Source organism: Mixophyes fleayi, chromosome 7 (assembly GCF_038048845.1).
Source record: "Mixophyes fleayi isolate aMixFle1 chromosome 7, aMixFle1.hap1, whole genome shotgun sequence".
Taxonomy (NCBI): domain Eukaryota; kingdom Metazoa; phylum Chordata; class Amphibia; order Anura; family Limnodynastidae; genus Mixophyes; species Mixophyes fleayi.
The window spans coordinates 100,804,157-100,831,133 of record NC_134408.1 but is presented as its reverse complement, the minus strand read 5'-3'; the positions used below and the strand labels follow the sequence as shown (position 1 = coordinate 100,831,133).

General features: G+C 39.1%; 1 protein-coding gene across 1 annotated transcript; it reads left to right on the top strand.

Annotated features, from left to right (window-relative positions):
- Positions 1 to 25,475, top strand: DYTN (dystrotelin). Its single transcript, XM_075181369.1, has 4 exons — positions 1 to 277; positions 7,606 to 7,726; positions 23,702 to 23,771; positions 25,250 to 25,475. The coding sequence occupies exons 2-4, from the start codon at positions 7,618 to 7,620 to the stop codon at positions 25,473 to 25,475; spliced, it is 405 nt and encodes a 134-aa protein (XP_075037470.1). The 5' UTR covers positions 1 to 277; positions 7,606 to 7,617.
- Positions 25,476 to 26,977: the final 1,502 nt, after the last annotated feature.

Below are 26,977 nucleotides of genomic sequence, written 5' to 3'. Positions count from 1 at the left end.
TGCGGCTATGGAATAAGGGTGAAATTACCTTTTGAAATTAAGATCAAGGAAGGCACTTTAATTATTGAGGCTATGCATTACTATTTAATGCACTTCTTGATTAGTCAGTCATGTTTGCAGAACCTACAGCCAGGCTGTCTCCGCTAAGGAAGAAATATTGTTCAGGTTCATCGTAGCTGGAATAAATTTTACAATTATAGGGAGAATACAATAGTTTCTCCATTTATTTTTTCACTACAATTAACAGGAGAAATGACAGGAAGCCACCAAAATTAAGGTAGGAGACTGCTTTGTGTTTATTAATGGACGAGTGAAAGATGTGTGCAGCTTAGGGGAGAGGTGACATGGTGGATCATTTTGATATAATAAAGTTAAGCAAGTATAGTTAAATAGTGAAATGGGACATTGGGAAATATGTATTGTATTAAAGTTGTCAATATTGCGTGTCAGTGTTTGCATATATAAAGTGTGTGTTTGTGTGTGTGTTACAGTTTGTATATAAAAAGTCTTCATTGTGTGTGTTATAGTGCATATATTACAACAAATGCCATAAATCATCACATCCAGACTTGAAATATAGAATCCCATGGTAAACAAATGTAAAAGAAAATGCTGTGGTTGAGCTGATATAGGTGCATTATGGGAGTTGTAGTTCAAAAAACTAAGTCCTGTTTACTATATCTACCTAAAGTTGTCCTTCCTGCTCCAAAAATAATTAAAAAATAAATATCCAGCTTTCTCTGTTTGTTACAGACCAGCTTGCTAACAAAACTCTTGTAATTATTTCTATAGTGTTCTGACAGTCCTAAACATCTAGGGGCATATTTACAAAACTGCGGGTTTGAAAAAGTGAAGATGTTGCCTATAGCATCCAATCAGATTCTAGTTATCATTTGATTGGTACATTCAAGAAAATGACAGCTAGAATCTGATTGGATGCTATAGGCAACATGTTCCCTTTTTCAAACTCAAAGTTTAGTAAATATACCACTTAGCAGTTACTGTGTATGTGTGGCACCATTTATACTCATGTGTTTGAAATATCCCAATGTAGTCATATATTTATATTATTACTGAACTTACATATTCTCTGTCAGTCTGGTGAATCAGTGTTTCTTAGTCTTTTATCCACTCTTAAGTATGTTGTTTCAAATTATTTTTAATGGCCATGTTCTCTTAACATATAAAACATTGGTGCTGCATAATGAAATATTATATAGCATTGACATCCATGTATATATAAATCTTAATGCTTTTTATTTCATAGATTGTATACCAATATAGATTGTCTTTATGAGAAGACAGATGTGGCATATTTTTCATAACTTGTTGTACTGGGTGGAGTACTCCTGTAAATAATCTTGGTGATAAACTAGTCAGGTTGCTGAGTAGGATCCCTATACATATAAAATATTCAGATATTTTTATAATGATAAATGTATGTTTTTTTTGTATAGTTTACATGCATGTGATGTGTTTATTGATGCATTTAGTTTAAAGTTGGATATGCAGGCTGCACCTCAGGTCAAGGAAACTCCCCATTCAAAATATGTACTTGTTACATCAGAAAGTGAGCTTGTATTTGAGGATTTGATGTGTATTCTAATGAAAACCCAGCAGTGATTCAGAATAGATATTAGACAGTAATAAAATTATAATAAATATCTTATCTAAAAAAGAATAGAGACCTCTGACTTATGTACCACTAAATCTAAGCACAGTCCTGAATTTAGAGCACTGTCCCATCTGGGGACATGTTTGTCGCGCGAGTGGGAATGTTGGGGGAAAGCGAGGCAGCTAATGAGCAGCCTAGCACATTATAACGATAGGCAGCCCACTGGGGGCATGGCCAGGCCCCATTGTTACATGACCATGTCCTCATCCCACTTCCATAGACTTGCAAGTTGGGAGATATGGGCCCCTATGTGTGTGGAGCTTGTATAGCCATGTTTACATGGATTTCCTCCGACAGTCCAAAACATACGTAGTTTTATTAGCTGCTGACAAAACTGGAATGTAGAGTGTTTGTGTGATGGAGAATTTAGACTTCTAGCTCCAATAGGACAGGGACTGCTGTGAATGATTACATATCTCTGTACAGCAGTGAATAGCACAGTGGCACTATGGAAATAATATCAAGAATCTCTGCACTGCTTGCACTGTCACAATGCCTCTTCTTGTATAAGATGAAAATCATTAAAAAAAATCCTTTTTTCTTGGAATAAAGACATTTTTTAATGGGTAAAGGTTTTTAAATATTATTTTATTTTTTACAATAATTTTGATCTAGTTTTTTTAACTTATTTGTTTTAATATATATTAGTGGAACTGAAAGCCCAAATCTAGCTGGCTCACATACCTGCAGAGACTGACCAGGCGATGCAGTAAGTTTACACTTACCGCTCCGGGCCAGTATAATTGGCACAGCTGCCCCAGCAATATTGTTTTGGTAAATTCTGTCAATAGGAGATATTTTATTGCAATAATATCGCTGGAGAAAGGGCTTGTTGATAAGTAGACCCCTTAATACATGCACTACATTATAAGAATTCAGAAATGGGCTAAATACCTTAATTAAAGAAGTTGTAAATATTTTATTCCTTTAATGATCTTGCTATTTATGTAAACATTGTTTTAATACCAGAATCATTCCAGTCTATCATGCAAACAATTTACTTATTGAAACACTTATTACAAAAAAGCCTCAGAGGCAAGAGGATTGAAAGACATGGAAAGAAGCAGATGTTTAACAGAGGCCCAGAACAAATGAGCCAAATTAGATCTTTACTGTATATTATTCCATCAACAAGCATAAGGGTTCAATGCCAGTATTTCTATATCCTCATTACTCCAGAATGTACAGACAGAATTTACAGACAGTAAAATGCTTGCTGCATTGTTATCTGTTTCCAACTCAAATTTATTAGCAAAGTAACCCACAAAATGTATTTCCTCCATGGCAGCTATTACATTGAGTTAGTCCCTTCTAGCTTTAGGTAGACAGGAAATTAGAGACGTCCTCAGGTAATATATAGTGCAGCTCTTCCTTTATGCCTGTCTCCTTTCCTGTCTCTAACTGAAGGTAGAGAGTACAGGTAGCAGTTGATGTTTGTTAATATATATCAGCCTACTTGCAGTGTTCCATTGGTGCACTGCTGGTGGTCAGGGCCGGATTAAGGGAATGGAGGCCCCTGGGCTAAGGGGGCCTCCATTCCCCCGTGAGGGCCCCCCGCCCCCGTGATCCGAGCTGTCCCCCCCCCCCCCGGCACTTACCTCCTTCTCCGGCGCGCTGTACGCTCTTTACTGAGGAGATCTCGTGAGAGCGAGGCTCACGAGATCTCCTCAGTAAGGAGACTACAGCTCGCCGGGGAAGGACTGCAGTGAAAGTGATCAGCAGCACTGATTGTGCCCCCGCCCCCCACCCGATCAATACTGCTGCTGAGCACTTTCAAGGGCCCCCTGGATGCCATAGGCCCCTGGGCTGTAGCCCAGTTAGCCCTATGGTTAATCCGGCCCTGCTGGTGGTGTGAGCTAAGGAGACGGTGTAAAGATTGCTAGTTGCTACCTTTTGTAGCAAATGCTGTACAAGAAAATATACTTTGAAAATGAGCCTTGTCCACGTTTAAAGGACACTAATACCAATATGGAGGACCAGGCAGCAGGACCTCAGAACAGCTCTGCAACATTCCATGAAAGCACCAGTTATGGAGCACAGCAGCATTTCCAGTGGGATGTAGTTTGAAACCAACCACAAATTGCTGAAGAGCACCTGGCATAGGTAAACCCTTAAGTAAACCCCTGAGCAGTTTATGCAATTAATAGCCTGGATGAATCAATCCTTTGTGAGTAAAGATGATTTATATGCTATGCAGGGGGTGAAGATAACAATATCTCAGACGAGTCAGAACTGGCCTCTTTAAGAGGATATGGATGAGCCCTGTCCCAGTGAATCAGGGGTGATAAAGAAAAAGCCCAGACTATTTAATATGGAGATTCCTCTCAGGCACATATATAAGTCTGTGGTGATGAATAAAGCATCAATCTCCACTGCAGTTCAAGAGTCCCTGATTGAGTAAAAATAAATAGAATTTTCATGTGCACCAGGCAGTAAAGGATTTAATTAATAATAAACTGGATAAAGTGAAAAAGTCTCCTTCAATGATGAAGAGGCACAGACATGGAGTTCAGTTCCAAAAATGGGACAGCCTTCTCTTTGGTCTGGCAATATTCCAGAGAACCTTCACCAAGGTGCTAATTATACTTGTGGTAGAATTAAAGAAAAGTCCAACATAAGATTTCAATTCAAAGAGGTCTTCACCTTCTAGGAATGCTTTCTTCCACCATAGGGATTCTTCCTCGGGTAAAATGTCAAATGCAAAATCTCCAGTTACTTATTCACAGTGGGATTGCAGACAAATATCTTTGGTTGTCATTTGATTAACAAGGACCACCAGGGAGTCTCTAAGTGGCAGAATCCAAATGAGTCTTGCTGAGGGTCCATGGTCCATTCAGATCTCCACCAAGCACCATCAGTCCAACAATTAAGAGTCCCACATGTTCCAGAATTCTTGCATAAAAAGCAGGTTGGCCCTGGTTGGGAGCATATAAGTTTATAAAAGTGAGATTTTAGTTAAAAATCTTACATGTAACTATGGGGCCCCTACCTTCTTCCAATCTTTGTGAAATCACACCGGTCAAGCCTAGAGGTTTTGTAAACAGTATTGCATCACCCTTTATTTTACTTTTAAAAATATTGCTGTTGCAAACTGTAGGAAAATGGTAAGAACGAAGGGAGAGAGATTGAAGAGCATGTTTAAAGTGGGTCTCTTGGATGAGAGCTACATACATCAACTCTATCTTCTTTTAAGGATCTCAGGGTCCTAGAACACTTTTCAGGGATGTTCAATCTGTTTGCATTTATAGAAACTACATGAAGTTTATCGTTTAGAGTCGGCATTGTATTTACTTAAATTTCATACAGATTATTTGATAAAGTGGGCCTTTAAAGTGAACAGGGAGCTAAAGTGGTTCTTGCCAAACCCATATTATTATTATTATTATTATTATTATTATTATTATTATTATTGTATATATGTAAGGAGGCACAGGGAACCATATGGGAAGGATAGATGAGAGACAGGAAGGAAAACAATGAGAGTAAAACATTTTTTAGGGCTGGAGAGCTGGGTGAAAAAATTGGAAAAATACAAAGATACAAAGGAAAAAAATGCTTCTCGGGAACATGGGAGGTGGAGCCAAACCCACGGACTGAGAAACAACATATATGCGGTCAGGGGTCACTGGGTGACTAAGACTCGAGCAGCCTAAGAATAAATATGTTGAACTGAGTACAGAAATTGGTAATATGAATGTTCAGCGCTCCCTATTAAAATATCAGTGGGTAAGCAGCCACCTGGGAGTAGGGGGATATAGGGATAGCTCGACCCTATTAGAGTGTATAATTGTAATTGTATAACTCCCTGGCGCTTGATCAGAGGGGGTAGCAGGTAATTTTAGGGTCAATACAGAGGTACCAACCTCTACTTTTATTTCTTAGGAATAGTATATGCTTCGGCACTAGGAATAATAGTCAGGTATAAATAAATACAGAGAAATTTATTAACTGCAGTATTTGTGGGTATCACCCTCCAGTATTCATAACACTGACATATTAAAAGATGGCACATATGAGGCTGTAAGCATAAAGACAGACAGAGAAGATATATCACATTTAAGTGCGGCAAACAAAATCCATATTCGCCATACAAACACAAGTCTCTGATAGGGCTGGTAAAGTCCACTAGACACAGAGATACAAAAAAGTCAATGGTAAATAGATGTGGCAATCATGAAGTTTCCGTTAGGCTTGTCAGGCCACATAAACACGGTTTTCTGATAGGGCCATTAAGGTCCGCTGAACACCAGGAGTAAAAATCAACTCTATGCGTGTCATGCAGGTATAAAGTATCCTTTAGGAATGTCAGCAGACATTGTAGTCCGATGGAGAGCGCCTAAGAAAGGCTGAGTGATAGAGGACTTACCCTCAATATAGATGGGCTATGGTGTCCTTCCAGATTATCCCGTTATGTGCCAAGGTAGCTGATGTGATGAACGCTTGTGCCGTCCCGCTGAAGTGTGATAATCCAAACCCGGAAGTCGCGGGTAGTATCGCAATCCTAGCAGAGATGCGCATGCGCATGTGTGAAGTGGGTCCGTTTGTTTCCCAGCTGGGGCCTACAGCACTATATCGATCCCTGAAGAAGCCTAGTGCGAAACGCGTTGGTTGAACATAATTGTGCCTCTCAAAGGCACCTTACATATATCAGAAACCGCCGCTGTGGGAAACAAACGGACCCACTTCACGCATGCGCATGCGCATCTCTGCTAGGATTGCGATACTACCCGCGACTTCCGGGTTTGGATTATCACACTTCAGCGGGACGGCACAAGCGTTCATCACATCAGCTACCTTGGCACATAACGGGATAATCTGGAAGGACACCATAGCCCATCTATATTGAGGGTAAGTCCTCTATCACTCAGCCTTTCTTAGGCGCTCTCCATCGGACTACAATGTCTGCTGACATTCCTAAAGGATACTTTATACCTGCATGACACGCATAGAGTTGATTTTTACTCCTGGTGTTCAGCGGACCTTAGTGGCCCTATCAGAAAACCGTGTTTATGTGGCCTGACAAGCCTAACGGAAACTTCATGATTGCCACATCTATTTACCATTGACTTTTTTGTATCTCTGTGTCTAGTGGACTTTACCAGCCCTATCAGAGACTTGTGTTTGTATGGCGAATATGGATTTTGTTTGCCGCACTTAAATGTGATATATCTTCTCTGTCTGTCTTTATGCTTACAGCCTCATATGTGCCATCTTTTAATATGTCAGTGTTATGAATACTGGAGGGTGATACCCACAAATACTGCAGTTAATAAATTTCTCTGTATTTATTTATACCTGACTATTATTCCTAGTGCCGAAGCATATACTATTCCTAAGAAATAAAAGTAGAGGTTGGTACCTCTGTATTGACCCTAAAATTACCTGCTACCCCCTCTGATCAAGCGCCAGGGAGTTATACAATTACAATGAGTACAGAAATTACCAATGGAGAATATTGAAATTGGGATGAATAAGAGAAACAATAAGTTCAATAATCAAACATCTATTATATGTAAATCTGCATAATATCTTAATTCTAACAATAGCAATAAAGTATAAACTAGATAAAATAAGCTATTGTAGTGTATTTCTCTCTATAGTGACAAATAATTAAATAGAATTAAAATATGACCGCTCAACTTTAAAGGTATATGTGTCCTCACTAATTCAAATCGGAAAGCGGCTTGCACACAAGTTGTGTTTCCAAAAAGAGCATGGTACTTGAGGCTAGGTCCAAATGGATCTCCTTAGACAGGATCTAATTTCCTGTATATACCTAAAGATAGAAGACACTAACCCATTGTAATGGCTGCCATGGAGTATCTTGAGGAAAAGGAATTATTGGTAAGTATAATTTGCATCTACGCTCTGCTTTATAGTGATTTAAATAATAGTGTACACACATTGTGACACCCAATATTTCTTTCTAGCTATTTATTAGAATGGATATTTGTCAACATACATCAGAAAATATTGAACCGTCTGGAGAAAGCATACCTGAAGAAGAAAGAGATGCGCGTTTCACAAATAGCAGTGATAAGACCACCACAGGTATGACACTGGTCATTAGAACCTGTGAATCTCAGTACTGTAATATCTGTGGAGACCAAACAGTGAATATTATCGCCATTGGTACAGTTAAACTAGGCTCCAACTGGCATTAAAATGCATGTTTTTACTAGTGTTTTTTTAATTTGAGTAAAAGCATGTGTGAAACATATTGATAGCAATAACCTCATACCTACCCTCACTTGCCCCTGTGATTATGAGAAATGGCATCATGGTAGTTTCTTTTAGACGCTGCGCAATCCACTCAAGCTCTTTTCTTGTGTTGGAAGCTAAAGCAACTGTTTGTTTTCATAATTGCCTGTGGAAAGTGCTGGATATATATAAAGATCAAGTATGTTTTTTAAAGGCTGTAATAGAACAAAGAGTAATTGTTGCTAGTGCAAATTATCTTTGTTTTAGCCAAGACAGGCAAGAGAAAGAAGAAAAAATGCCAAAAAGAAAGTTTTCAAACAGGTGGGTCTGAAATTTAGTTCCAGTAGGAAAATTTGGGAAACCTGTACAGGAGTTTGCAGAGTGGAGATGATGTTGGAAACTCTCATGTTCTCTGCACAAACCTGGTGTTACCTGCATCAGATTATGTAGCCAAGGAAAAGTATGATTGTTTGGAGAATACTTTTGGAGAAGAAAACCGTTCAAGTATGGAATTTAACAGTATTAGGAAAAGGAAAAAGCCCAAGGCGCCTTTTCCTGAGCACATAAGAGATGAGATGCATGCGTTGCAAGACTTATATTAAAAAAGAGGAAAAGTATTGGAAACTCTTAGAGATAGCAGCAGAGAAAGTAAAAGAAATTGCTGTTTTGAAACAATAGCTTGTCATGCTTCAGCAGGAGGTGCGCACAGCAAGAGATTCTGTAAAGGAACTTGTTGAGTGCAAGTTAGAGAGGCTTTGTCTGACTTTAAGGCATGCAGAGTTTTAATGATTGCTACATGAGGAAAAGACTCTTTCTTATAGATAAGCTGAGGACCATTACCAGGCGGTGGCATTGGCATCCTCCAAGAGGGACTTAGTAAACACCAAAGATAAGAGCATCCAATTATGTGATCCCAAAGTCCAATTTCTCAAACAGAACACTGCTGCTAGTCTAGGTCCAGCTGTAAGGGCGTATGAAAGGAAGTGTTTCTACTGTAGATAGCTTGGACACTTTAAAGCCAAGTGCACTAGATCACAAAAACCCATGGACTGTTCACTTGCCCAAGCTGGGCCTGTCTATTGAAGTTGCTGTTCCTGAACTTTTGCAACCAGTGGACCCATTTTAACTAAAGTGACTGTGCAGGTGAACAACAAGGTTGTCCATGCAGTCGTGGACTTACACTGGTCTCCAGCTCTGTCCTGGCTGAAGTCAAGGTCTCGGCTGCCCAGCGTTATAGTTCACTGCACTCATGGGGCAAACAAAAGTTTGCTAAGGACTCTTTGTGGAGGTAGTGGTAGCCATAGTGCCTAAGCTGCTGTTTCCTCTTATTCTGGGACGAGACTTCCCACTGTTTAAAGAGGTCTTCGGTGAGCAAGTCTGGCTGGACATGCCGGTAACTTTTACAACGGTCAGAAAATCGGTCTTAAAGGATCTGCCTAAGGAGCCACAACATCTGGACCTTGATCTTTGGGAACGACCAAACTGGAATTCTATCCTGATGGTCAGGAATTTAACGGAAGCCTGGACAGTCAAAATAAGGGTTGGGTTGTGATATCGTGGATGTGCCTGTCCCACCTGTTGGTGAGAGTGTAGACTGGTCTGATTATCCAAGACTGTAGCATGTGCCAAACTTTGCACGTGATCAGAAAAATTAAGTAACTTTAAAGCTAATAATGTTGGGGATATTGCAAGATTCGAGAGTCAATTCATCAGGCTGTATGCCATCATATATTGTCAACAATAATGTGCTATTTCGAGTGATTATTGTGGAAGGGAGGTAGAACAATTGGTAGTTTCACAGGTTCATGTACACCTAGTGTTGGATGCTGCAAACACTCAGGTGGGAGACAGGGGAAGGTAGAACAAGGGAACTAGCTATGCACAATTTTTACTGGACCGGAATCTACTTAGCTGTAAAAAGGTTTTGTTGGGTTTGTTCTGAATGCCAGAAAACCTATCCTACTGTTGCAGTACAGCCACAGTTACAAAGGGCACATAAGAGTCCTTTTGTAAGGATGGGAGATCATGGGAGAGAAGACAAGGTGTTTGAAAGTAGGGTTCTCGGGTGTCAAGAAGATAAGGTACCAGTTAGTGCGCTGTAGGCGTGATTGTGAGGACATTTAAAAAGGCTAAAGAACTTTCCTTCTCTTAGGCCTTAAAATTTCAGATGGCCAAAATGATCGCACAGGCTCTCTTTCACAGACATATGTTCCTTGCAAAGTCTGCGCCATCTGACTTGGTAACGCTATGTGTTATGGCCTCTAAGAGAGTAGGTAGTTATTCCTCTGACAGCCTGTAGAGCAAGGCTGTGGACATTATACACTTATGCAGCAGTGTACCTAGTTCAAAGATAAACAAGTGGAGGACATAGGTATGACAAATTAAAGTATAAAGTGTGATTTAACTTGCATGGTGGAGGTGGATATGTTTTCTTTTACAGCTGACTGGGTGTGTCTGCAGTGAGATAGATAAAACAGCACCTGAAGAGACCTCATTCTCTAAGGGCCACGTGGGTTTGTCACCTGTCAATCAAACTAAGGCTGCTGGAGGAGTCTCAAGTTTAAAAACTTGTATTGTGCTACAATGCATCGCGACCAATGCCAAACAGTAGCTGGTGTCTAGACAGAGGGACTTGATCTAGTCAGAGTTATGTTGCCTGATGTTATCCTGATGGAAAGTATGCTGTATAATGGTGATGGAACAATAAAATTACTGTTTAAAAAACAAGAAGTTGTTCACCTTGCCTGGGTGCCAGTGTCACAAGTGGTGTTAGAAGTGGGATTGCAAAGGACAGTCAAAGCACAGTTGTCCAGACACAATGGCGGTGTGTGAAGTTTATAGAATACTACACCAAAATTTTATAAACCTGTTAGTTGCAGTGGGGAGATTGCTGTATTTTAGAAAGAGCAAATATTTTGTCTGTGGAGAGACATATAAGAGCAGTATTACATTGAACTCTTCAGCTCCTGTTTTGTTTTTCAAAGAAAGAAAAAATTTAAAAATTTGCTGTTTTTTTATTGCCACCCCTGGATATTCACTGAGTTGTGAGTTGGGTGTGGTTCATAGGAAAAATAAAAATAAAATAAAATCTGTGAACAGAAGTTTTCTGATTGCCTGTCTGGGATGCTATAACACCTGCTTGTTTTTCTAATTACCTGTGGAAAGTGCTGGATATATGTAAAGATCAAGTTTGTTGTTTAAAGCCTGCAATAGAGTAAAAAGTAATTGTTGGCAGTGCCAGCAGTTTTGCTTCAGCGGATGGTGATATATAATAACATATATATTATACATGTACATATTTATAACCTACACCGATCGGCCATAGTGGTTTTCAGATGTTGCCCAGTTAGTTAATCAGAGGACAGCCTATGGGAGATTAGTTCAAAAACAAAACTATAAACTAGACTGTTATAGAGCCCTTACCCACCGCTGTCATGCTAAACACCAGCAACACCGCATGTAGAATACGATTTGTGTTTGACATGCGGGAGTAATTAGTGATCACACTTTCCAAATAAAGTGGTTTAGATAGAGAAGAGCAGAGGACCTAGTACTGATCCTTGTGGTACTCCAACTGATAAAGGAAGCGGAGCAGAGGTGGATCCAGAGAAATTAACACTGAAAGAGTGATTAAAAAGGTGGGATGAGAACCAGGATAGGACAGTGCCTTGAAGACCTAGGGATTGTAGTGTTTGTATGAGGAGAGAGTGGTCAACAGTGTCAAATGCAGCAGAAAATTCCAGGAGAATTAGAAGAGAGTAATGGCCTTTAGTTTTAGCAGTGATCAAATCATTGACAACCTTAGTCAACGCTGTCTCTGTGGAGTGTTGACAACAAAAGCCAGACTGAAAAGGATCTAATAGGTTGTTTGCGGAAAGGAAGTGTGTGAGGCAAGTGTAGACAAGTTTGTCCAGAAACTTGGAGGGAGTTTGGGTCAAAAGTTTGTTTTTTCAGACTAGGAGTAATCACTGCATTCTTGTATAATGATGGGAAGATACGAGAGACGAAGATTACAGATTTTAGTTAGAGGTGAAATGAACACAAGAGACAGGGATGTATCGCTTTGTAAGGGTATAGGATCAAGTTGACAGGAGGTAGAGTAGGAAGATAAGAAGAGAGTAGATACTTCATCTTCATTTGTGTGATCAAAGGAATAGAGGGTGTTGGGAAGGAATTGATCTGATTGCTTGTTGAGGAAGAGGATACCATTTCCAGTCTGATCTTATTAATCTTTTTCTTGAAGTAAGAAGCAAGATCCTGGGCACTGATAGTAGTTGGAGAGTTTGGGGTGGGAGAATTGAGAAGAGATTTAAATGTGTTAAACATGCATTTGGGGTTAGAAGCCTGAGCATAGATGAGAGATTGAAAAGTATGTTTGTTTTACAGTGTCCAGAGCATTTTGATAGGAGTGATAGATAGAATTATATGTGAAGAAATCATTAGAGGTATGAGATTTATGTCATTGACATTCTGCTTTACAGGAAAGTTTTTGAAGTTTTCGTGTTACTTTAGAGTGCCACGGCTGACTTGTGAGGTATGAATATTTGTTGGAGCCACTTGATCAAAGACTGTTGCTATGTTATGTTGAAAATGAGGTACCGCCTTATCAGGGGAGGAGAATGTACAGATTGGGGAAAAAAGGTGTTGGAGATATGTGGAAAACTGCTGAAGATTAATAGATTTAAGATTTTCTTAAATATGAGGAGGTTTGGTAGATTTTGACAGCAGAGAGATTAAATCAGTGGGGGTGAGCATGTAGCTGATAAGGTGATGACCTGAGAGGGGCAAAGGCACGTAAAGGAAATCAGAAACTGACCATAAATTAGTGAAAACAAGATCAAGGCAATGGCCAACCCAATGAGTACAGGATTCAACCCACTGGGAGAGGCCAGGGGAGAAGGTTAGGGAGAATAGTATGGAAGTAGCATGGGAATGTGGATTAGCAATAGGGATGTTGAAATCACCCAGGATGATGGTGGGGATGTCAGAAGATAAAAAATGAGAGAGCCATGCAGAAAAATCCTGGCCAGTAGGCAATAGATCACCGCAACACGCATAGAGAATTAAAAATCTGAATAGCATGTACTTCAAAAGATGTGAATGAAAGTTTGAATGCACACTGTGGGGAGAGAAGTAAGCCAACCCCACCTCCTTGTCTGCCTCCAGGTCTAGAGGTGTGGGTGAAATAAGGCAACCATGTGAAAGGGCTGCAGATGAGGCAGTGTCTGATTGTGTAAGCCATGTTTCAGTTATTACCAGAAGGTTGAAATTGTTTGAGAGGAAGAGGTGGTGTATGGAGGTAAGTTTGTTACAAACAGAACGTGCATTCCAAAGGGCACATTTAAAGGACTTTGAAAGAAAGGGGAGACAGGTGATGCATTTGAGATTTGCTGTATTTTGGTAGTGTTCTGATATGTGTGTATTGAAAGTGTGTGTGGGACCCGGATTAGGAGATATATGATATATCACCAGCTAAAAGAAGCAGAGAGAGACAAAGATAGGTAAGTGGATTGTAAAATGTGTGACCTTTTATTTTCTGGTGACAGAGAAAATAAATAGGAAAAAGTTCATGAGTGTTAACTAGAGGTGAGTGGAGAAATGAAGAGGCAATGTGGATAAATGTTTATGTTGCAGGAAGGCTGAAGGATTATATAGTCCTAAAGATAATGCCATGAAAGGAGAGTAATAAAAGCAAATAGTTAAATATTGTGATTTAAGAGTAAAAAGCCACAAAGTTGAGGAAGTTTAAAGAAATACCTATTTGCAATGCTCAGTGTAGTTTGATAAGTAGTGCAGAGTTAGGCTGCAGCAGATGTAGCTTATTCCTGGACGTTTTCAGATGTTGTCCAATGTTTGTCCAACTGTGTTGTTTAACTCTCAATTTCCAAACACCTTGTGAGCAAAACATTTAATGCAGAAAACACACGTTTTCCCCTACTGAAGATATAGTTGGACAGTTGCAGAGATGAGAAGCTCACATTATTGAGATGAGGTTCAGGATAGAAGATGATGAAGGTCAGCAGTTGTGTTATTTTACTGTGCATTTCCAAACACTTTGTGAGCAAAACATTTAGTGCAAAAAACACATGTCTGATCCCCATTACGTCTGCCCATAAAAGTACTGTTTAAAAAAACAAGACATTGTGTGTGCCTCACCTAATGGTGCCCATGTCACAAGTCATAAAAAGCAGACTATATGGATATCATCATTTTCTATTTACCATAATTCTAGTTTATTAGGTTATTTTTTTTTAACTCAAATTTTTTTTTATTAAAGTTTCCAAAGAAAAAAGTATACACAAACAATCACAGTTCAAATGGCAGGTAAAAGCATCAGGTATCAGAAACAAATATACATTAAACCAAAAAAGCCGAAGACAGGGGAGGACTACATCCTAAAGGAAAGAAGCAGGAAGGGAGAAGGGGGGGGGGGAGATAGCACCAGGAGCCACTGTAGGTGGGAGAACAGTGGAGTGTTGGAAGGGCCCTTTGTATGGTCGATCCATAGCAAGATACATGAACCATAACTGGAGCAAGAAGGGAAGGCTGCAATTCTATGGGTAGTGTAATAATCAGATCAGGTAAACCACTTCATCAGGGGTCAAGACACTGAGCTGTGAGGTGGAATACTTGAAGCCTATAGTTTCCATCACATAACTATGTTGGGTCTTTGCTATAATTTTGGAGATAGGTGGAGTATTTGGGCTCTTCCAATGCTGAGCAATAGCCGATCTAGCAGTGATTAAAATGGGTCCCACAATATACAGGTGGTGAGCTGGGAGGTTACACGGGTATAGTTGAAGAAAAGCCAGAGAAGGCTGTGGTGTGATAGCTATTGAAGTTACTTGTTGGATTAAACCAAACACTTAATCTGAGATGTAATTTTGGGATAAGTCTAGAAAATATGGAAGAGGGATCTGGTTACGTCACACTTACTCCAGCATGACTGGGATACCATGGGCCAAATTTTATGTCATTTATCTAGGGTGTAATATAATCTATGAATCATTCTAATGAGCATCTCCAGGTGGTTGATGCATCTTGACATCGTATATTCATTCTAGAAAATATGCTTGCAGTCTTCGTCCTTCAGGGCTAGATCAAGATCAGACTCCTATTTTACTTGGATTTGCAATTTACAATGCTCGGGTGCTGTCAGAAGACACTGGTACCAGGCGGATATGCCCCCAGTGCGGGAACGGTAGTAAATAAAAATCCTCACTAATTGTGAGTGAGAGTGGGGTGTGCTGCAATAGAGGTGGACAATACTGCTGCGACTGGATCCAGTGGTGTATCTGGAAGTATTTACAGAAGTCAGAGGTCAAGATCTGGAAGTGCTTTTGTAGAAAGGAGAACGATACCAAGATGCCCAGCTCAAAATGGTCTGAAACCTTAGTGACTCCTCAGGAAACCTAAATGTCCAGGCGCAAGTCTAAGATTAGAGAGGTTACCACAGGCAGAGAGAGATCGGAGGAGGGAAGGGAAAAATCCTGGACCAGCCTCACTAGCTTATCCCAGGATGGTAAGGAATTTTTAACGCTATGCAGGATGGCCACAGTGATCGGCCTAGATTTCTCATATAACTAAAGCAAGTCTTCTATCTGAAGCAGGGCTTAATGTAGACCCATAGCTTGCAAAGGTAGGAATTTGTCCGGTCCTTAAGCTGGTCAAGCCTGACGGCTTGTTGATAGAGTTCCAGGTCAGGAGCTTTGAGGCCGCCATTCTAATTAGGATGAAACAAACGTGACTGAGTCATCCTAGGGCGCCCGCCTCTCCTCAAAAACCACAAGGCACTCGAGTAAAACTTATTAAGTATTTGGTGGGGAACAAAAACTGGTATGGATCTGGAAAAGTACAGAATTTTTGGCAAAAGCACCATTTTGATCGCGGCTATCCAACCGATCCATGAGACCTCAAAGTCTGCCCACAAGTTAGTAAGAGCTGTGAAATGATGTAGAAGAGGTGCATAATTACAGACTATGCGATGCTTAGGATGGTATGGCATATGGATTCCCAGGTATATGAGAGACAAGGAGCATGAGTGAAATTTGTAGGTCGAGTGGAGTGAGAGAAGCCTATCTTACAATAGTCCCAACCCCATAACTTCTGATTTATTTGGGTTTATTATACAATAGGAAGCCTCAGAGTAAGCTCGGAGAACAGGCAATGAGGTCTAAAGCTCGGTCAGGAGCAGAAGGACTCCGTCCTTGAATAAGCAAATCTTATGATGTGTATTCCCAATTTGGTTGCTAGTGATAGTAGGCATTGCTCTGATTCATTCCACAAGGGGCTCCAATGCGGAGATGAGTAGAGAGAGCAGGCATCCCTGTCTGCTTTTATTGGCAAAAGGGGTTGATCGAAACCCGTTACTGGGAACTCTGGCCAAGGGACAGCTATAGAGGGTGCAAATCGACCTGAAGGAAGAAACAACGAAATCCAAACCTGGAAAGATAGGCCTTCAGGTAGTCTCAATGTATCCTGTTGAATGCCTTTTCAGCATCCAACAATAGCAGAAGCAGAGGCTGAGCACGGTTCATATGGGTCGACAATATATTATGTTAGGATATTTTTTAACCAGGTACTCACTATTTGTTAAATCATATGTGCAAAGTTGTTGATGGCCATACACCCAATGGCTGCTTTTACTATTGAACCCTTTTTTGATTGTTGGGACAAGGGAAACATCTCTGTACTGTTAGCTATTCATCTATGAGTAGAGATAAAAGAAGTTGCAGAATAAATCAAATCTTGTGACTGAACACAATCACTGAGTTAAGCTTTTGCCTCTCCATTTAAGCAGAATGGTCATTCTGCACTGTCTTTGAAAATTCAGCATTTCTTAGAATGTATGGACTTAAATAGAGCTGGCAAAACAACAGTGTCAGTTCATTCTGCACTGTGTTGTTGTTGGGGTCCAGGTGGAACAAAACTGATAGGGAAATTCCAGATAGAATTTGATAATGATAGTTGTAATTCTGCATAGAAACACTTAAATTCAAATTTCACTAGAAAAACTTGACTTTTAAGCAACATAAAACATTACAGGTTTCTTGTTCCTAGACAGGTATATTTATCAAGTATTAGCAGTGTACAACTGTAATGGGAAAAGCTACAGATGATTCTTTTATGAGAAAAGAAGAATATAATTGTTTCCTCATCCTGGGCCTACTCCTGCTGTGCCTCCTGCTGGGCCTCTTCCTGACCTGTCTCTTGGGCCGCCTGTTGTTGTCTGAGACGGAGTCTGCGTCGGCAGCATTTAGTTGGAAGAAATATGCCACATTAGTTTTTTAATGATTGTTATCTCTGTCTCTCCCACATAGACACATACCCTGATATAATGTCAGGTTGAAATTTTATTTACCAAATACCACACATGGATCATTACTACATCATTGGCCAAATAAATACACCTCTCTACACCACTTGCATATGGACTTGATCTTTGAGGTATTTGTAAACTTCAGTATCCTGGAGTGTTATTTTTTTATTAGCACATTAACATACTGATACTGAAACATTCCTATTATATAGCAGTGTTTTAAAGGTTATTTCAAGCCACATTGCTTTTTCTTATACACAAGGATAGATAAAACTGTAATCATTACATTAAAATTGGTTTTGTATGTGTGAACTTACACCTTGTAATCTCTCTCCCTTAATTCTGAGAAAAGCTGGGGTCGCCTCCTTCGGAGGTCGCTCCGCCAGCGCTGGAGTTGCAGTTTACTGCGCCGGCAGCCAAAATGTTGCCACAGACAGATTTTAGAAGCCCCGTAGGAAGCATTTTCCACTACTATTAGTACAATTGAACATGGTTGGAAAACTGCTTTCAAAATGGCTCCTGGATACAGTTGTGGAAAGGCACAAATTAGGAGAAGGATGCAAAAGCTTTTACTCTCCCTCTGAGTACTGTTCAAAGCACTATCAAGAAGTGGATAGCGTATGGCTCCACCAACACCTTGCCGGTTTTAGGCCATCCCTTCATGCTGGGTAACAGAGTAAGAAGGACATTGATCACAGAAGCTACTAAGAGGCTAATGGCAACTTTGATGGACTTACAAGTCTTTATGGCTGATAGAGGTCAGTCTATGCATGTGACAACTATCTTACAAGCTTTACACAAAGCTTTCCTGCATCTCATTTGTGTTTGCAAGAAACACTTAGATGATTCTGATGCCATGTGGCAAAAGTTTGTATGGTTAGATGAGACCAATATAGAATTTTTAAATTGATTTCCAGTGCTATGTTTAGTGCACACCAAACACATCACACCACCCAAAACATTATGTTGTTTTGGGGGTGTTTCTCTTCAGCAGGGTCTTAGCGATTGGTCAGGATTGAAGGGAAGATGGATGCTGCCAAGTACACCTAAATTCTTGAGGGAAACCTGTGGACCTCTGCTAGGCAGCCGAAGATGGACAGGTGGTTCCCCTTCTAGCACGACAATGACTCCAAACATACCACCAAGAAAACAATGCAGTGTCTTAAAGATAGGAAGATGAATGTCCTTTACTAGCCAAGTTAGAGTCTGACCTAAATCTGATAGATGATTTGTGGATGTACTTGAAGAGAGCAGTCTGTCGCTATCACCATGAAGTTTGACTGAGCTGGAACAATTATTCCCCAATCTAGTTGCACAAAACTAGTAGAGCCATATCCAAACAGATTGATAGCTGCAGTTACAGAAAAAGGTGGCTCTACAAGTATTAAATCAGTGGACTGATCCAACCCTGTTATTCTAGTTTTTATTTTTTTATAAATTTTAAGAACTGTTGCCTTTTTTTTGTAAGTTAAATGTTGTAAGGTTGAAATGTGTAAATAAAGCTGGAAAAAGTTTGATTTAATTATTTTAGTTTCCATTTTGTAATGAGACAAAAGGTAATGATTTTGAGAGGGTATGATGATTTTCCATGATGGTCGCCTTCATTATGCTTCCCAAGATTACCCTCATTTTCAGACCCAAGTCCTATCACCCTCCTGCTTCACTGCCATGTCATGCCCCTCTGCCTACTGCTGACCCACTGCCGCCTCTCCTGTTCCTGAGCCAACATATGCTCCTCTACAGCCTGCAAGAGGAAGGATGATATGCAGCAGGTCAAAACTGCAAAGCACAGCCAATGTTGGGCCAGGGGGCAAGCGAGGGCGAGAGTCCAAATAATTTATTTATTTTCTTGTGTGTTTTTGTGTGCCCCTATTTCTGTCTCTTTGTCTCACTAAACAATTTTGAAAGGGAGAAAAATGTCCTTGGTTATTTGTCCATTTAATGTATCAATATCACATTTAAAGCTATGCCACAAAGATGTAAAGGGAGCAATGTAAAGATGCGTATGTTGTTGAATATGGGTCTAGGCGCGCTCTGCTCTAACACACAATACACTGCAGGATACAGCCAAAATATATGTGGAATATAAGGTTTCTCCAAAAAAAAACCACAGAATAAAAAAATTATGTCGTCTACTAATAATATAGTTGTTACTGATAAAAAATTTCAAAAACAATAAATAAATTAATTTTTACCCCCCCTCCCCCCAAAAAAATACATGTATTAGGATGTTATGAATGTCTTTTGTACATAAAATGCATTATTACAGTTGTTCTTGATTGCAAACACATGTTCTAGCATGAATACATGACTGTCATCTCTAGTAATTGGCATTTGCACCTGATCTGTAGCTGGTGTAAGTGATACGGCAGGAAAATACGTACTTTTGAGATGCCCAAATCTTGAATTGAATGCTACTGCATGCGTTCAAGCTTGGCACGCCCTTACTGTACATTGACTACTTGCATACGCCCCTTCCCACTCCATCCCAAAAATTGTAGGCAGTAGTAAGTGTCCTTTACTGTCGAAGATGAATTGGATGTTGCTACGTATGCGTCGGTTCTGGGTATATGCAGAGTGATTTTACGCAAAATACGGCACGTATCTGCATTTATGTGTCTTAATGAATCAGACCCTAATGGCCTCTTCACAAATGTCAAAGATTTCACCAATATTGGCCAAAGGCTACAGCGAACTGGCTGGATAAAATTAGGGGCAGAGCAAAAACTCAAATACATAGCAGTTTAATACAAGATACAATCCCTATGAAACATTGTGGCAGACAACATTGGAAAGCAAAGGTTACCTTTAATACATAAAGGCAGAGCACTGGCTGATAGGATGGTCATTTTAGAAAAGATATTGCAGGGTAGGCCCACCCCACAACTGAAATGATTTGAGAACATTGTATATAAAGTGTGGAATTCCAGCTCATTACTACCTCTTGCTGGGTATGATACATATGTTCAACAGTTACATGATCAATATTTATATGTTGAACACTATAATATAGACAGGTTGGAAAGTTGATAATAATGACATTGACAGTATAATTAGGTTAAAAATTGAAATGTTAGACCATATTATTAGGTCAACAATTCAAATGTAGACAGTATTACTAAGTCAATAACAGTATCCCTAACCCTAACACTAACCATATAATACTTTCTGCATTTGAATTGTTGACCTAATAATACTGTCGACATTCAAATTGTAGACCTAATAATACTGTCAACATTTGAATTTTCGACATTTGAATTGTCGACCTAATGTTGTCGAGTTTCTGAATATCAACCAAATGAATGTCTAACTGTCGACTGCATACCCTCTTGCTTCAGTTGGTGGCATGACAGGTCATTTTATTTGTAGCTGTTGCAATGATTTTCATGTGGTCGCTAAATGCAGAAGATATCGAGAAAGTTTACAGGCCACAGAAAGCATCTCCTGCACTGACCTCTCATTTTTAAAGAAATTCTGAACAACCAAGTTTTGTTTACAAAGCATAGCACAATCCCTGTGAAACATGGTAATTTAAGAAAAGAAAATAGACCAAGGTGGGCCTGACCCAGAAGTGAAAGACCACAGGCACAATATTTTCAACACTAGACAGCATGTATCATTATTGTAAAGTGGCAGTAATCAAAGCTCTTTAGACAACAGCACCAATAGACATTTAGACAAGTAGACAGACGAAGGTGTGCTGCACCCAGAAGTGAGATGGAGGGAGAAAGACCACGGACACAATATTTTCAACGTTAGACAGCATGTGTCATCGAAAGTAAAGAGGCAGTAATCAGAGCTCATTAGACAGATAGTAGCGGCATCAGTAGATATTTTACACAAGATTTAGACCAAGAAAATAATGTAAAATAGTGCAAGATGGATATGTCCTTGGGACCGCCCACCCAACCAAATGCTAAAAAGGCATTGATTAGTATAACAAACCAAGCACTTCAGCGACAGGGAATGCCACTTTTGTAGCTAAAGGGCTTGTTTTGTTTGGTTCCCCACTAAAGAGAACATTTTGGTTGTTGGTTGTTGAGCCGTAGAAAAGAAATGGATTTTTATCAATTTCCTAATTGCTATTTGGGTAACAGTGGCCATCTTCCTCAATGTTGACAATGTCATCACCCTCATCATCATCACTGATGTCAAGATCATCATCATACAATATTAATTAATCTCCACTGGAATCTAGCGTTACAGATTCTTATTGTAATTAGAGGAAACAATGGTATTTCTCATAAATCTTTTAGTTAATTTTGATGAACACTGTTTTTCAATATTTTTGGGAAGTAGTATCCAATGGCGATAGCTCACAATGTTCTTGGCTGTGCTAAACAATCTTTCCGAGTACACACTGGACAGTTGCAGCTTAAGTACACAACAGCTAGTTTGTACAAGGTGATCTAAATGACTTTTTTTTCCTCCTAGAAGTCAAAAGGGCAGTCAGAGGTGCTACTTTTTACATTATCAGTAAAGTAATTCTCCACCATTCTACTAATACAAAGTGCGTCAAAATGAGACATGGTACAGGTGTCACTATATTTGGACATTTCTTATAAGCTGACTTATGATTTAAACCTAGGATCAAGCATGGTTGCCAAAATTTAGTGATCCAATGCGCATGAGGCCTTACTTGGACACAATCATCATCATCCTTCTCGTTATCTTGTTCAAGTACAACACATTCATCATTTTCAGATCCACATTTATACCCCTGATCCTGTTGCACATTAGCAAGTTCCAAAGTAGCATGCTCACATTTCCAAATGGGTAAGAAATTTGGGAAGGAGACTGCTCTAAAATTACAGTGTCAACTGAAATATCAGATTCACATATAGTACTCATGGATACCTTTATACTCTACTCAGGCTTCTATGAGTGCCCAAGATGTTTTTCAGTCTCAGTGTTCTTTTCATGTAGCGATGTGGCTGTTTTGAAGGTAAAAGACCTACACTCTGAGCAAGAAGGTGGGGCATGGGATGTTACATAAAATGCATGACCATGTTGAGAACTCTCTTTTACAATGGGCATTCTAGTATGTGTAAGTGCAGTAGCAGGACCACTACTAGGAAAAAGTGGGCATTGTCTGAGCCCTTTCTTGCCACTGCAGGTGGTGTATGGAATGTAAGATATTTTCATTTTTTTTTATCATCACCTCATTCATCAGAAACGTTTCCCTTAATCCTTACATTGAGAGCTGAGTTTTCTTTGAGATTGACAAACAGTGTTTGGATTTTGAGCATGCTTTGTTACACTATCTTCCCACTCATTTACTAAGAGTGGTTGAAAAATTACTACTACTGCCAGTACTGGGATACGCTTGATCTGTAGACTGATCCATGGTTGACAATAGGAGTAAAGTTACTTGAAGTTGGAGCTATTTGTAGCTGCCTCCACACCAGGTGAACAACCAATGTGAAAGCTAAAGGAGGGAATGTTACATACAATTCTTCGGGCACTGCTCCATAATATAATTCAAATTTGTACAAATGGTTCTTAAAAAAAAAAAGGGGTGGTGTGCTGCACAGTCAAAGAGCCCGTGTTTTTTGGCTGCTTAGTAGTAAAGATGCCACTGATACTGCTCCTCACACAATTTCATTGAGATTGAAACACTTGAGAATTTGAAAGCAAGAAATATGTGTATATATATATATATATATATATATATATATATATATATATATATATTCTCAGAGTCAAAGAGCACCAGCACATGTTTTTTGGCTGGTTAGTTGTAAAGATGTCATTTATACTGCCCCTCACGTAATTTCACTCAGATTGAAACACTTTGGATTTTAAAAGCAGGAAATGTATTATTTTATGATGTGCATCTCAGTATCAAAGAACACCTATTTCTTTCTCCACTAAATAGGTCAAATGTCACTGATAGTGAGACTGAAACATTGGGATTTTAACAGCAAGAAATATATTTATTCTTTGGGGGTGTTGTTCTCAAAGTCAAACAGCAAGGTCTAATAATAATACTAAAAAAGTGAACAATTTTGGGTAACTAAAGTTATAAAATAATTTAGTATTATTATAACATTAGTTAAAGACAACACTTCTTTTTAGAGTGACATTTTTTTAACATTTGTTTTATATAAATCTATAAATTTGGGCAACATGTTGCAACAGTGATGGGTTTGATTCCGACCAGGGATTCTAAGCTCCAATGGTCAGGGTCTGATGTGAATGATTATTCCCTGTAAAGCGCTGTAAATAAAACACTTTTTTTATATTTTAAGCCACATTCAACTGTGCTAATTTATATACAATATAAATTTAAGTTTAATTAAGTTGAAATTCTGTTGATATTTTATTATAGAATTTGTCGAACATCAAAAATAATAATACTATTATAATTTTGGGAAAAAAATCCAGTAAATTTTTTTAACATGTAAGCCATTGATATTGGTTTAAACAAAATGGTTCTTCATTTTTTAAATGATGTGTTTTGTTAGTTTTCAAACCTTTATGTTTGTTTTTCGTTCTTTTTAAAGATCTTCAGTCTATCACGGCACAGCTTGTAAGGACACAGAAATGCATAAAAGACCTCCACGGTGAGAGATGGTATGGTCCAATTTGCAATAACCTTCTTTATCTCTATTTAATAGTGATGATTATATTTTGTCAGTGATTAACCATTGAATAAAGCCTATTTTATTAAACTATTACAGATTACAATATAATCAAGACATAAAGGCTTTATAATATTATTTTTGCAGAATTATTACAATGAAGACTTTGCTTACAAAACTAGACATAGTGGCACATGTGTGGAGTTTGTATGTTCTCCCCGTGATTGTGTGGGTTTTCCCACAATCCAAAAAACACACTAGTAGGTTAATTGGCTACTATCAAAATTGACTCTTGTCTGTCTGTGTGTAGACATGGTAGGGAATTCCACCAGTGTGTAGTGGCTCAGAGAATTGGTAGGTAGTGGTTATCAAAGAAGAGTCAGAGGTAGATCAACGAGAGCATAAGGGAGAGTATTTCAAGATGAGATTTTGACATGTATAATTAGGGCTTTGTAGGTGTGATTAATTGGATTCTGCAGTACACGGAGAGCCAGTGTAGGGATTTGCAAAGAGGTGTGGCCGATGTAGAGCAGAGAAGATCAGTCTTACCAGAGCTTTTAAGACCAACCGAAGTGGGGATAGATAAGTGAGGGGACAACCAGATAGAAGCAGGTTGCAGTAGTCAATGTAATGATGAGAGAATTAATAAAAGGTTACATCTTGGATAGGAAAAGGACATATTTTGGCAATATTTTGAAGGTGGAAGCAACATGACTGGGAAAGTGAGAATGTGAGAAACAAAGCAGAGTGTGGAGTCAATTGTGGAGTCAATGTAGAATGCTCTGGGGAGACACAGGAAATTGTATCACTGATGATGAGGGAGACTTGAGGGAAGGTATATATATATATACATATATATATATATATATATATATATATATATATATATATATACATACTTACATACTTTCATAGTCATTGTCCTTCTCAGTTTAATGTAACAATCAAGGATGAAGAACATCAAAAATCATTATGGAAATCATATTTCCAGTGTAATGAACAAAGGGGATGCCTTATAGTCTTAACCTAATTAAAAATATGGGTACTGGGCACTAATTGAAAGTGACTAGTACCCATCTCCCATTGAAACACCTGGGGAAAGGAGGGCTAAAAGTTCTCATGTGCACATCCTTGTGCACTGGGTGAAGCGAGGTGCGTGGAGAATAGAACAGTGTCAATACCTTGTTTCATTATATTAGCATTACAGCATGGACCCTAAATACTGTTACAGTTTAAAATATTAGGTACATGTCTAATGTCCTAGTCTGAACTGAAATAATTAATATCACAATATGAGATCAGACAATAACCAGTTTTTATAGATAAAACAGTATGAGTTCTCATTATTTAGACTAATCTGAGTAAGGTGTTGTGCAATGCTGTCCCTGCCCCCCCTTTATATTGTTTATCATTATAGTAATGAAAAGCTTTTTCAGGTCACATATCTTCTAACCATTTTCTGACATGCAGGTTACTGAAGAAACAATTAAGCCGCTGGACTGGAGCAGTGCAAGTTCTCCAGGAGTCTCAAGAAGAAAATCACTGCAAATTAGAGACTCAGATACATATGCTAGCAGAGAGCAGTGAGGATATGAGGAAAGAACTGCAGGAGCTAAGACAAAATGTGCAGGTACTGCTTACTCTAAGACACAGATATTTTCAAAATCAATATTTTATCACAAAATCCAGTCAATAAAATCTCACTATATGTAATTGTACATATGGTATTTTAAATGTGGTGCCTTATTTCATATTTCATATATTAATTTCATATTGCGAGTGCAGTTATACCGGTTGAAATGAGTGAATGTGCTTTTATAGATAAGTGTTTTTTTTATCTATCCCCTGTTTGGGGGGTATTCAATTGACGGTGGGATCGCCGAAAATCCCGCGCTCAAAAAATATTACCGTTAATACGGTAATCCTGCGCGTAAAAACCGTTAATACTGTAATTTACTCGCTGAATTTCAGCTCAGGGAGCTGCGAGCTGAAATCCAGCGAGATATTACCGTATTAATGGTAATATTTTTGGAGCGCGGGATTTTCGGCGATCCCGCCGTCAATTGAATACCCCCCCTTTATGTGTTATATTTACTACAAATAAATGTATTGTGATAAACTGCTATTCTTATTATCACTGAAACTGACAAATTCAATTAATATCTGATCGATAAATAAACACTATCAAAAATGTACGATATTTACGTTTATATGTAAATTCACTTTTTTAAACCCACAATTTAGTAAATATACCCCTAGGAAATACAATGTTGAGTCACAAATATATAAATGGTTGTTGAACTTGGAAATAAGCCTAGTGCCTTGTCCACTCTGAGCAAACAGGCCCATCAGTGGGTATAGAATTAGATCATACATATAGAGTATTTTTTACACACCTGTAAACTTAAGTGAGAATTCGATGAAATCCAATATTTTCTAACAGTTTGTGTCAATTCAAATGGCAATATGAAATCTAATACAATGTTTATCTAAATTTGACAAGAACCAATGTTATAGTGTTGATGATCAAGTTACTTTTTACATCAATAACAAATAACTAGCAGCAGTCATAAAAAAGCCAAGTTTAAGGACACCTAGGGGTATATTTATTTACTAAACTGCAGGTTTGAAAAAGAGGAGAAATATATGCATGTATAAAACAGCAATACCATATTGTTGACTATCGCCTACTTGTACAGTGCTGTAAACTTCATTTGAGCTTAAGGCTGATTTCTGCACTTTGTAAAGCTTATCTCTACACATCTATACATTTACTGCCTATTTTCTACTGGCTGCTGAAGGAAGCAGAGATAGGAGGAAAGGGCCATCTTAAACTGGAGTATCTAGAGGACCTTGGTCAGCCCAGGGGCGCACGGAGGATTGTCGGGGGGGGGGGGGGGAGGAGTGCTCCCCGCCGACCCAAAAAACCCCCACCAAAAAAAAAAACGAGAGAGAGCTGCTGCGTATGTGCAGCAGCTCCGTTTCGCCAGCGCTGTCCTATACAGCAGCCGCGGCGCTGTCTAAGAAGCGTCTGCGGCGGTGCTGTATACAATACAGCACCGCCGCGGACACTTCTTTGACAGCACCGCGGCTGCTGTATAGGACAGTGGCCACTTAGTTAGCGCAGGGGGGGTTTCTAGAGACTCAGAAACCCCCCCTGCATGCACCACTGCAGCCAGTCTATCTCCGTATCCATGG

What these genes read in the sequence shown, in the direction of transcription:
- DYTN (XM_075181369.1), top strand. Translation starts at nt 7,618, where the DNA reads ATGGATATTTGTCAACATACATCAGAAAATATTGAACCGTCTGGAGAA. An exon ending in CAGTGATAAGACCACCACAG is followed by an intron (nt 7,727 to 23,701) that starts GTATGACACTGG and finishes TTCTTTTTAAAG; the next exon opens with ATCTTCAGTCTATCACGGCA. An exon ending in GACCTCCACGGTGAGAGATG is followed by an intron (nt 23,772 to 25,249) that starts GTATGGTCCAAT and finishes TCTGACATGCAG; the next exon opens with GTTACTGAAGAAACAATTAA.